This window comes from Rhineura floridana, chromosome 6, assembly GCF_030035675.1.
Source record: "Rhineura floridana isolate rRhiFlo1 chromosome 6, rRhiFlo1.hap2, whole genome shotgun sequence".
Taxonomy (NCBI): domain Eukaryota; kingdom Metazoa; phylum Chordata; class Lepidosauria; order Squamata; family Rhineuridae; genus Rhineura; species Rhineura floridana.
Window position 1 is genome coordinate 156,683,469 of NC_084485.1, and position 12,565 is coordinate 156,696,033.

Genomic DNA, 12,565 nt, shown 5'->3' on the forward strand with positions numbered 1-12,565 from the left:
TCCTTTTCTCTGTTTTGAGTGCTTGTCTTCTGCAGAGGATCTGTTGGCTTTCCTTGCTCAGAAGGGTGATGCACTCCACACTGGCTTTCTATTGCAGACAGAGCTGTGTGTATTCCACCCTTAAAAATAAAAAATGGTGCCCAGGGAACCCATATTCTGCACTACCAAGAAAAGCTGCATACATTGTGCAGATCTGAAGTTTCTTTTATTTACATCATTTATTCTAATCATGCTAGTCACTGGAAGGATCAAATATCTATACAAGACACTGAAGCCCCACCTTTCACCTCTGAAAAGCTTATTTAGGAATGTCTTTGGCTTCTGAGGTTTTGGCAGGCATTGCTCAGACACTTTAAGCTAATTCTCAGAGACATAACAAGCAGATGATTGCTTTTGGCTGAAATCTGTGTCCAGTTCCACTTTCTGTGCTCCCCCCCCCCATATAGACCACTTTGGTTGTAGGCACAGCCTCTTCTCCTTCTCTTTTGCAGGCGTTTTGGAACAAAATGCACAGCGTGCCAGCAGGGAATCCCACCCACGCAAGTGGTCAGGAAAGCCCAAGACTTTGTCTATCACCTGCATTGCTTTGCCTGTATTATCTGCAACCGCCAACTGGCCACAGGTGACGAGTTCTACCTCATGGAAGACGGGCGCCTGGTGTGCAAGGAAGACTACGAGACAGCCAAGCAGAATGGTAAGTGCCCAGCAAATAGATCAGCCCCTGCCTGCAAAACAAAAAGGCTTGTCGATTAAGGTCTTCAGGTTTGTAAATAGCCATTTCCCTGTGGCAAGAGAGAATTGCCTCTGGACAACTAGACAGGAGAGCTTTTGTGAATCAGACATGAATTGGCTCTGTCTCTCTCAGGTTAACTTAGGATGTGTGAGCTGGCAGGCTAGGAAACCTGTTTGTGGGCAACTGACATTTGGACCTTTTTTGCAAGGCAGGAATGAGACCCACTGGGAATCTGATTGTAATTCAACCCATTCAGGGATGGTTGATTCTGCGGTTGGCATACAATTGCATACACTGCACATCAGTGCTGGCCAGCCTTCTTAGTAAGTGTGTCACAAATGAAGTTGAAAGAAAACGCCTTTGCCACTCCAGGGCACACAGACCTTTCTGCCTTGGGCTGGCTTGCCTGAGCTGGGGAACAGGGAGTAGCGCAGCATTGGAGAGACAGATGGGAGTGCCATGACCAAGCTGTAGGCTCTCCTGCTGCTTCTCTCCAGGCATGCCAAACTCCCAGCTGTCTTCTGTCACTTGATGTTGTGGCATGTGTGTCGTAAGCAGGCTACTTCTGCTGTGCAAGGACCTGAAGGCAAAACATGCACAAAACCTGGTTTTGTTTCCTGGGGACATTTTTATGTTTCAGGAAAGGAGGAATACCTTGGATGAACAGAGTTATGAGGCAGCAAGGGCACTGTCAGGTGACAACTAAACCTGGAAACCAGATTAAATCCTGGCAGCATTTATATCTTTCAATCCACTTTGAATGGTGTACCTGCCCTACTCGAACTCTAAGGGCTAGTGAAACCCTGTCCTTTTCTTCCTCTTCTCTCTGCTTCAGATTCCATGTATCTCGATTAATCTCCTCCTGCATCTTGTCTATTGTTGTTCCTCCCCTGCTCCGCTCTAGCTGCAATCCAGGGCTTCTGCACAGCACTGTCTTCATTCATCCCATCGTCTGGATTTGCTGTCTTACTGTCTGATCCTCCTGGTTGTGACCCCTGTGCTGAGCCCCTCTCAGTCCCAACTTTGGTTTAACCAGCCAGATATTTCATGCAACTGGTTGGCACTTATCTTGCCAAGGCCTGGATCCACAATGAACCTGACAAACCATTTTAGTGCTTTGGATTCTGTCATATGTAGCTTATTTTTTAATATGCCTTCTTACCCCCTTTTTGTCCTAAAACATCTGCACGCAAAATAGATTTAAAAAAAATTGATTGTAGAAAGCATTATAAAGTGAGGAATAAATGAGATGGGCTTATTATCTCTTGAGTGAACATACATCCCACTGGAATGGTCACTGTCACCTAGAAAAACACAGGTGCAGGGAAAGGAGAAGAAGGTATCCAGGGCCAGTCCTTTTCACTAGGCAGAACAAGGGCTTGGTTCTGCCCTGCCATCCTCAATGATGGGTTTGTTTATGATCCCCACCTATCTCTTCCAACTCACTGTTTTCTCTCATGATGTCGGCTCCTCCCCCCAGCCTGACTTTCTTTGCCCAACACCACCCCCACCACTCCAAGACCACCATCCCCATTTTTCATGCTTTGGTAAAATGACTGTACCAGGGCATTTGGAAGTGAAGGGAGGTAGGTCCAGAGCATCATATTGCTCAACTCCTCCTGCAAACTCCTGGTATGGGGCCAAATCTCCCCCCCCCCTGAATGTTTCTCGAGAATCCGTACATCCTCGGGGGATGACTGATGAACAATGGAGATACATACCATCTGTCTTCAGTTTTAAGATGCTGTGCATGAAGGAACACCAAGAGCCAAAAGCAACCCCATGCTCAGCTGTACTAGAGGCAACAGAGTTGCATCTTGCACATCAGCTTAATCTGGCCCTTAACCCAGAGAGTCTCTCATTTTTCATCCTGAGGTCTAAAATGCCAATATTTACTGTAGGTGAAAAACCCAGAATTGGGGGTGGGTTGAGGAAAGTGAGACAGAAAGAGGCTATAGATCACCAAATGCTAATGAATCCACAGAGACTGCCAAACAGTGCCTGACTGAAATTAAAACTGAACTGGTCTTTAATGGATTTCATGTTGACAAGCCCTGACTTCTCATTAATTAAGGACTCTATTTTGACCTAATCAATTTGGCTAGGGTGATGCAATGCCTATTTGTGCTAAGGGGATTGGTGCAGGAGGCAGAACTAGGAGATCATGGATTGAATATTGCTCAATTTCTATTATTGACTCAGTGCTATTGATGGCTTCAGTGTCATAAAGTTTTGCAACCTGTGGAGCTGCAAAGAAAAAGACAAGGAATTCCAAGGCACAGGCCAGACTTGACTGTCAGTATACAAGGAGAAAGGAGATTGCTATGCCCCTAGCCTAGAGCAAGACATTTTGTTAGCAAAATAGGTGGGAACTGATGGAGGACTTGAATCTGTGACTTTGGCAATTGTGCTTCTTCAGATTTATGCACTCTGGCCTGCAAGGAAATAAACTGGTATTGTTAGAATGGTTGCTAAACTGTGACCCATTGTAAGAATTCAGAAAAATAAACATGCGCATTGTATTCATTTCAGACTGACAACTTCAACCATAGAATGTACTTACACTAGTCTTTTTATTGCTGATCTGATGATGGGAACTGTTGTTGCTTTCAGTAACAGTACACTAACAATATGTTGGTAATTATCTGAACCTGAATCATATTTGGAGTCAGATTATACCTTTGTTTTAATTGCAAGGAGTGACATGTGCTGTTGTTTTAAGAGGGACTGGTAGATTTGGCCGATAGTGAGAACCAGGATTCCCACTTGAAATGTAACTTAATCAAAAGCACAAGGCATTCATATCCTGCTTTTTTTCTTGATACAAGAACACAAGGTGTGTGCATTTGTGCTTCTGCAAGCTGTGCAAGCAAATGTGTGAACTGTCTCTAAATTACTACTGAATAGTAGCCACAGTGCAGGTGGCTATGAGTTTTAGAATAATTACATTTGCCTTCCTAAGAGGAAATGATGCAAATGCCCTATAAGTGTGGACATAAAGACCACTGCCCCTTACTCTGCGCTCACGCTGTTGTTAGTTCTGCCTTGTTCTCAGCCTTGAGGCAGCGTTCACTTTCAGAACAGCACAGTATGTACCTACGTTCCGTGTTAGGTTCCATTTCATGAATCATGTTCCAAAATAAAAGGAGACTGTTCTATTACAGATGATTCAGAAGCTGGAGCTAAGAGGCCTCGAACCACTATCACAGCCAAACAGTTGGAAACGTTAAAAAATGCCTATAAAAACTCCCCCAAACCAGCCAGGCATGTGCGGGAACAGCTGTCTTCTGAGACTGGATTGGACATGCGGGTTGTACAGGTGAGCCAATGGCACAATTCTGACTCTGTCTCCAACTAAATGATTGATTGAGCTACAGAATTAATTACTTGTTTTTCTGAAATCTGTTCAATGTAAGATACTATATATACATACACACACACACACACACAACAAGGCAAAACAAAAGCCTTCAGAGGAAGTGCTCAAGCATCTTCATGTGAAAATGTCTTGATCTCACAGAGAACAGATTCCACCTCCCTGCCTTTGCCAGATGGCACTAGCTGAGCTCATGCTGGAGAAGGATCCCACACAGGAAGCAACAGAAGCCCTCTTGCTTATGGGTTAAAATCCCATGAACCTGCACTTTGTGGGGTTGATGGAGCACATCTAGAGGCAGCTATGGACCTCAGATAGAGGAACTGGATGACAAGATGGATAGAAGTTTAGCACTTTTAAAAAGATGTATTGTAGAAGAAGGAATTTCAGCAGGTGCAGCTTGTTGAGCAAGCAGGTCCAAATTCCCTCTTCTGCATAATTCTGTACCTTCTAATAATCCTCTATTTTTCATTTGATCACTGTTAGTGATCCCCAGATAGCAGAACCAGTTCCAAGATAAGTAGAGTTAGCTTTTGATACTTTGGATATAGAATTAATTATATTTTATTTATTTATTTTATTTATTTATTACCATTATTTTTACTCCGCCCTTTTTCGAAAACTGGAACTCACGGCGGCTTCCAGATAAAAGCACACATATAATTAAAAACATACAAAAGTCTAGATTAAAATTGAATTAAACTATTTACAGTATTAAAACCATTCACACATACAGTTAAAATAATTCAAACTCAGTTTAAAATAATACAATTAGACAATAGCAATGCAGCACCCTTCAAGTCCTGTCCTTAACAGCTTTCAGTTCCAAAGGCTTGTTGAAATAAAAAAGTATTTGCTTGCCGATGGAAGGACTGCAAGGAGGGGGCCATTCTTGGTTCCCTAGGAAGGGAGTTCCAAAGCCTAGGGGCAGCCACCGAAAAGGCCCTATCTCGCGTCCCCACTAGTCGTGCTTGAGAAGATGTGGGTATTGAGAGAAGGGCCTCTCCTGAGGATCTCAGGGCCCGGGCAGGCTCATACAGGGAGATACGGTCTGATAAATAGCCTGGACCTAAGCCGTATAGGGCTTTATAGGTCACCACCAGCACTTTGAATTGTGTCTGGAAACAGACTGGCAACCAGTGGAGATTTTTTAACAGGGGGGTAGTACGGTCCCTGTAACCAGCCCCAGTTAGCATTCTGGCTGCAGCACGTTGTACCAACTGAAGTTTCCAAACAGTCTTCAGAGGCAGCCCCACGTAGAGCGTGTTACAGTAATCTAAACGGGATGTAACTAAGGCATGTGTCACCGTGGCCAGATCAGACGGCTCAAGGAACGGGCGCAGTTGGCGCACTAATCTTAATTGTGCAAAAGCACTCCTGGCCACTGCAGAAACCTGGGCCTCCAAATTTAACGCTGAGTCCAGGAGCACACCCAAACTGCGAACCTGTGTCTTCAGGGGGAGTGTAACCCCATCCAGCACAGGCTGTATCCCTATTCCCTGATTCACTTTACGACTGACCAGGAGCACCTCTGTCTTGTCTGGATTAAGCCTCAATTTGTTCGCCCTCATCCAGTCCACCACTGACGCCAGACACCGGTTTAAAACCGAGACAGCTTCCTTGGAGTTAGGCGAATCCTCGGATGGTTAGACACAATAATAAACCCTCATGGATCTTTAGGGATGAGTCAAAAGCAGCTCCTTGGCTTTTCTCCTAGCTTGTGCTCTGGTGTAGTTCTCACTTTCCCCAAGGGAAAAAAAATCATAATCAGATCAGCTGAGTGTGTGCAAGGTTTGTTGTTCATGGAGCTCCTCTTCAGGAAACTAGGAGCTTCTTCTGCTTGTGACACACTGCACTGTTGATCACTGGGTTCAGTTTTGATGGATGATTGGTTGGTATGTTAATCTGCTTTGGGCTAAAGATTTTTCTGGTTGCTGCAATTCCATTAATAATTTCTATTGGGAAGCTGCTATTATCCCCACTATATAAACGGAGTAATTGATGCTGAGAACTAGTGTCTCACTGAAAGCCATAACTTTCAAGACTGTAACAGAGGAGGAAAGAGAAGAGATGCATGGCCACCACTAGCTCTGCGAAGCCAGGCTTCACCCTCCACCATCTGTCAGCAGCCATTACATCGGAGAAGGGATGCTGCAGCTGGAAAGGGATGCAGGGCCACACTGTTGGTGCAGTTGAGAGATCAGTCAACTGTTGGCGTCTCCTCTGCTGACCTTTTTCACCCCATTTGGTCATTAGAAGAACTTGCAACTAAGAACTTGTGTCTCCGTTTATTTCCTCTTCCCTCCCAGTCCGTTTTTGTTTTGTTGCATGCCTTTTTAGATTATAAGCCTGAGGGCAGGGGCTGTCTTTTTAGTAGATCTACACTGGTTACCAGTTGTCTACCGGGCCCAATTCAAGGTGTTGGTGTTGACCTTTAAAGCCCTATACGGTTTCGGCCTAGTTTATCTAAAGGAGCGCCTCCAGCATCACCAATTATGCCGCCCGACAAGATCAGCCACACAAGACCTTCTCTCGGTCCCACCAGTTAAAACAGCTAGGCTGGTGCGGACCAGAGAGAGGGCATTTTCGATTATGGCCCCCACCCTCTGGAATTCCCTTCCTTTCGATCTTCATCATGCCCCCTCCCTGATAAGACCTGGCTGTTCAGGCAGGCCTATGGGATTTCTGGGATGGGTTAGCTTTTAATATTGCTTAGCTTAATTATTGAATGTGGTTTTGGTTTTATATTGTATTTTATTATGTCAGTGTATGTCGCCTAGAGTGACCGTTAATTCGGCCAGATAGGCAACTCATAAATAAAATTTTATTTTATATTATTTATTATGTCTTTTTGTAGTGATCTGTATGCTACTCCGGGAGCCTGTTTTGGCTGAAGAGCAGGATAAAAAAATAAGTAGAAATAAGTAGGGCTTGAATTCAGATAGAGGTCAAATGACTGCTCTCTGTCCACTAGAGCACAATAGAGTTCTCTGATTCTGTTTTGAAGAGTCCCTCAAGCTGCACTCCCACCAACCCTTGTTTTTTTCTTTCTGCTCTATGGTTCCAGGTCTGGTTTCAAAACAGAAGGGCCAAAGAGAAACGTCTGAAGAAAGATGCTGGGCGGCACCGCTGGGGCCAGTTCTACAAGAGTGTGAAGAGGAACCGAGCAGGCAGTAAACATGACAAAGAGAGCTCTGCAGAGGACTGTGGGGTTAGTGATAGTGAGCTGAGCTTCAGAGGTAGGCATGGCAGAGAGCAGAGACTGGGGGAAGGATTAGGGCTGTCATCCAAGGTTAGGCCTCCCACCTTCTTCACAGAAGGGTGGACACTTGCTCTGAGACAGACTAAAATCCCAGGGCCTGGGGCTCATAAATTTGTGCCTGGAGTTGGCTTAGATTGAAAAGGGTTCTCCAGCTCAGGACTGAAGGCCACATGTCCTCATGGGAGATCTGGGAGCCACATGCCAGTGTTGGGCAGGGCAGGAGCCAAAAAAGTGGTCAGAGGGTTTCTACACGCAGGCAACTAAGAGGCATTATCTCTGTTCACAGAGACATTCAACCCGGACAAAAGTACTCGAGGAGGGGGCAGAGCAGGACCAGTGAGGGGTGTGGCATGGAGAGGGAGGCTGCATTCAGCCCCCAGTCCTGAGGTTCTCCATCTTTGTCCTAGTCTATGGTAATGTGTTCACACAGCTCCTCTAGTCCGTTGGGTATAAAAGCAGTGGCATCCAGGAGTAAGGCTTGGGACGGTGCATATGTCTCCCTTTGGATGTAGAATGTCTTGAACATGAGCCACCAAAACGGATGGATGGGTAGACTGGGTGGGTAAGACTATTGTATGCATATCTAGGCATATGCTCCAGGTCAAATGGCACATTCTACATGCAGTGGAGGGACAGGAAATGAAACGTTTTGATTTCATGTCCCACTGTGTATAGCCTGCCCTGGTCAAACAGCAAATCGCTCCTTTGAACTGTTTATCATAATGACGGTTTTTGGTGGAATTCAAAATTGCAGTTGGTTTTCATAACAAAATTGTTCAGACAACCAGTTTGCTATGTGCATAGTACATGGCTGAATGGAGAGTGGCTGGATAAATCATCCCATAGGCACTATAATTCCAGTTGAGTGATCTTGGAGCTTTTGATACCATCACCAAATTTTTAGAATCAAACAGAAATGAAATCCAGTCACCAGAGAGCATTATTGGTGGGAGTTAAGAGATAGAGAAGAGAGTGGGACCTGCAAAATCTGTAGTGTTATTTATAAGGTTCCAACCTGTTCCAGGACACTTTACCCCCCCCCACCCTATATTCCATATTTTCTCTCAACAGTTAGCCAGCATTTTGTGGCCACTGAGCATGCTCAGTCCTCACTGGGCTGTTTTGGGGATCTCCTTCCCATTATTTATTTACTTCTGTACCTCTCTTCTAGTGCATGGGTGGAGCCACTTTGGCTATATAAAGATCCACCCTCAGAGAATGATGGCCCCTGAGGCAGTCAACTGATGACTTGGACACTTCCTGTCATCGTGCTTTTGTGTTGAATGCTTCACTAAGAAACCAGAAAGTCCACAGCAAAGTAGGTGTGAGGCACTCTAGGAGAACCCTGTGGCATTGTTACTATCCCTTGCTTCAACACAGATGGGCAGGGTTGACTAATATAGACCCAGCTCGGACCTCTGTGTGGCTTGCAGAATTGGATGGATGGCATCTGATCTTCCCACCCCAAACATTTCTGTGCTGACATCCCATGACTAGATGAGAGAGTACTTCTCATGGCTTTTCATGAGGATTCTTCCCCCATTTAAAGCACTGGTGTCCTTAATATGATTCAAAACTACTAGCCAAAATAGGTTGGGAAAATACCCTTGCTCTCCTCTCTTAAGAATACATACTCAGTTGTACAGGAATTAATAGGAATTTCCATCCTAATCATAAGCTAAATTCCACTGGCATTTCCATTGTACATGTATTATACATCTCCAGTTTTCTTATACACTGCTTAGAGTTTTTGTTAATGTTGAACTGTTTAGAAATGGCCTTAAATAAGTAAAATAAATTATTGAATTGGTCTAGTCCATAGCAGTGCCCACACAGTTCTTTCATAAACTTTAAAATCCTGCCAATCATATTTTGGGTGGTGAGATTGTGGTGGTGGAGGAACTAAATTAATGCTTCCCTGCAAAAACTGCACAGGGAAATCTTAACCTTCCTGAAAGGGCCCATACAGCCCCAAACTATTGGATCTGTGAGGGAAATTGCAGGCCCAGTCTCTTTAGAAGCCCACTTTTGTGTTTGTAGGGCCCTGAGGTGGACTAGGTGAGTCAGTTTAGAAGTGTACCCTTAATTATCAGCATTAATATCTAACCCCCATTTATTTATTTAAGGAATTTCTTATGGAAGTAGGTTCCATAAAAATAATTAAAATAATAATCAGTAACAAGAAGTTAACCAATAACAGCAAGTGGAAAAAAGCAGAGCTGGACAAAACCACCCATTAACACATATTTATATTTATTTATAAAAGTATTTCTATACTACCGTATCATAAAATATCAAGATAGCATACAATGATAAAACAATATAGATAATAATTAAAGGGACCGGCTAATAAAAAAATAAAAATTAAACAGCTGCAAAGACCTGCTAGCATAAAAAGATTTTCAAGATGCCTGAAAGTCAAAAGTAAGGATGCTTGCCAAATGCTGTAAGAGTATTCCACAGCATGAGCCGTGCTAAATGCCCAACCTCTGGTTAAGGCCAGTTGGGCCTTCGTAACATGGGAGACAACTAACAGCACTCCTCCAGATGATCTCAGTGACAGAGCTGTGATGTATGGGCTCAGGCGGTCTATAAGGTATGCTGGACCCAAGTTGTTCAGGGCTTTGTATATCAATACAAGAACCGCCCTGGGCTCCTTCTGGGAGGAAAAGTGGGATATAAATTTAATAAATAATAAATAAACCTTGAATCTGGCCTGGTTGCAGGAATTCTGAAATCCTATACCCAGTTACCTGGGAGTAATAGGACTTGTATCAGAGTAGACCGAGACAGGTCTGGCTGGCAGTATGCAACTCAATATAAACGTTGTTGTCTTTATAGGGTTGAGGGATCCTTCGGAACAGATATGGGTGTATGGAAATGCATGGGGAGGGGAGTAGTTGAAGGCAGTTTGCTTCTGAATGCCAATCGCTGGAAACCACTCTTGCACTCGGGTCCTGCTCATGGGATTCCCATGGGCACCTGGTTGGACACTGTTAAGAACAGGATGTTGGACTAGATGGGCCACCGGCCTGATCCCGCAGGCTCTTCTTGTGTTCTTACGTAGAAGAAGGTGCAATCCTATTGTGTGAATCAAAGTCTCCTTGTGAAATGTTAAGATTCCAGTGAAAGTTTTGTGTGCTGTTCTGTGTGTATGTTTCACGTGGTGTGTAGGAGCTCATGAAAACAGAGCGACTACAAAATGGGGCTGTTTAATTGAAGCTGACACAAATGTAGCGAGAGCGCCTTAACAACAAGCACAAAGGGCCACTGCCCAGCCACGGTTGTAAGTGCCACTGATGACCATTGGGGGAGGGGGGTTAGCCTATGATTAAGTCTGCCATGGAAATGAATTGGATTTAAGCACTTCAAGCCGGGCTGCCTAATGCCCTTAAATACACAAGGATATGTGCTGAATTGGCAAGTGGCCAGATATAAGTTTATGAGAGATTAGCTAAGTATTTAAATAATAATTGGATTTGAGAAAGAAAGGGTAGTTTTAAAAATAAGTCAAAATAATGTCAATTTATGAACGAGTATTTCCCATATAAGCACAATAGGTTTTTTGGGGTACACTTTGGCATTAGATGTCAGTGTGGACCTTTCTGTGACACTAATACATTTCATAATGTAAATATCCCTGAGAATTCAAAATTACTGCTTGTCAGAGCATTTATAAAATGTTTTAAAATGAAATTGAAATGAAAGTCTTCCATCATCTCCATTGCTTTGGTCGGTCTTTTCCAGAATTGTGCACTGGAATAGGTATGAGACATCTCAGTCTTTAAAGTCAGCTAGAACTTCACGAGTGCCCCAAAGAAGAAAAGTAAATGCATTCATGTACGTCTACAGGCTGGTCTAATGGTATTTATAGTGGGTTCTCAGTCTTTGTTCCGGTGATGGAAAAGAAATTTAAACCATAATCCTGCAGAAGTGTGCTTAAATAAGTCTGGCAAATAAGACCATAAAGGTTACTGTAGCAACTTCTACTAATCTGCTAGTCCTGGCTGAGAGTTCTGTCCATGCTGTGGAAGCTTGATGCATATCTGTGCTGGGGGAGGAAGGGTTTTTCCTACTCTGATAGCCTACTTGGGTTTCTACATTGGACCCAGAGGAGGGGTGGAGTGCTCAGTCTCTCCTCTGCCAGACCACTCACTTGCCTGTATACAATTCTCTGCACCTGTAGCTGCCAGATAAATACAAGGCTAGCTTAAATCCATTGATTTCAATGGATTTAAGGGCATTTGACTGTCTTGATCGGGCCACACTAGATACATAACCTACATCCTTTTTTCCATGGCAAATGTGTGATGTGATCCTTACTACTGGTGCACTTAAAATGCTGTTTTCTTTGCTTTGTTTTCAGAAGACCAAATCCTCACAGAGCTTGGCCACAACAATAGAATTTATAGCAATGCTGGCGAGGTGGCTGGTGGACAGCTACTGAATGGTACTTTCTCGATGGACGGGACAGGACAATCCTACCAAGACTTGAGGGATGGAAGCCCTTATGGAATCCCACAGTCTCCAGCTTCCATATCATCCCTTCCATCACATACTCCGTTGCTAAATGGTCTGGATTACACAATGGACAATAATTTAGGGATAATAGCACATGGAGGGCAGGGGGTGAGTCAGACACTCAGAGCTATGGCTGGAGGCCCAACCTCTGATATTTCTACTGGAAGCAGCGTTGGTTATCCAGACTTTCCAACAAGCCCTGCCTCTTGGCTTGATGAAATGGAACACCCTCCCTTTTAAAAGTCTCGTTTTGCCATATTCCCACTTGCTCTTTTGGCTTGAAAGCATACTGACAAAGCCCTCACGGAGGGACAGCAATCAAACTTCAAGGATCACAGGTGTGCCATTCCAAGAACATTTCCATTATTTTAGAATGGGAATCCACTATTTGTTTTCTGTAGAGCTGAAGAAGATATGGTATTAAGATATATATATATATATATATTTCCTTTCTGTTTGAAAGAGTGGGAAGATAGGAGGAGCTGCTTCTGAACAGAGCACATTGGTGTGTATAGTATTTGTATGACTTAAGGGGTGCCAGCTGTAGTAAATATGAGTTCCTTGAGTGCAACACTAGCACATGTTGAAATGAGAAAACAGCTTTGGCCTTTGGCAACTCCATATCAGCATTCATGTGCCATGGCCGTTATCCTTCACTTGCTTTCCTCTAGGC

The 12,565-nt window shown here is 43.9% G+C and overlaps 1 protein-coding gene across 1 annotated transcript in view; it reads left to right on the forward strand.

The window, feature by feature from the left end:
• LHX4 (LIM homeobox 4) overlaps nt 1-12,338 on the forward strand; it is a 125,678-nt gene extending 113,340 nt beyond the window's left edge. The window contains exons 3-6 of the mRNA XM_061630591.1: nt 492-694; nt 3,898-4,052; nt 7,177-7,348; nt 11,738-12,338. Of these exons, the coding sequence (XP_061486575.1) occupies nt 492-694; nt 3,898-4,052; nt 7,177-7,348; nt 11,738-12,132 (925 nt within the window). The 3' untranslated portion in view covers nt 12,133-12,338. The remainder of the gene's footprint in view (nt 1-491; nt 695-3,897; nt 4,053-7,176; nt 7,349-11,737) is intronic.
• Nucleotides 12,339-12,565: the final 227 nt, after the last annotated feature.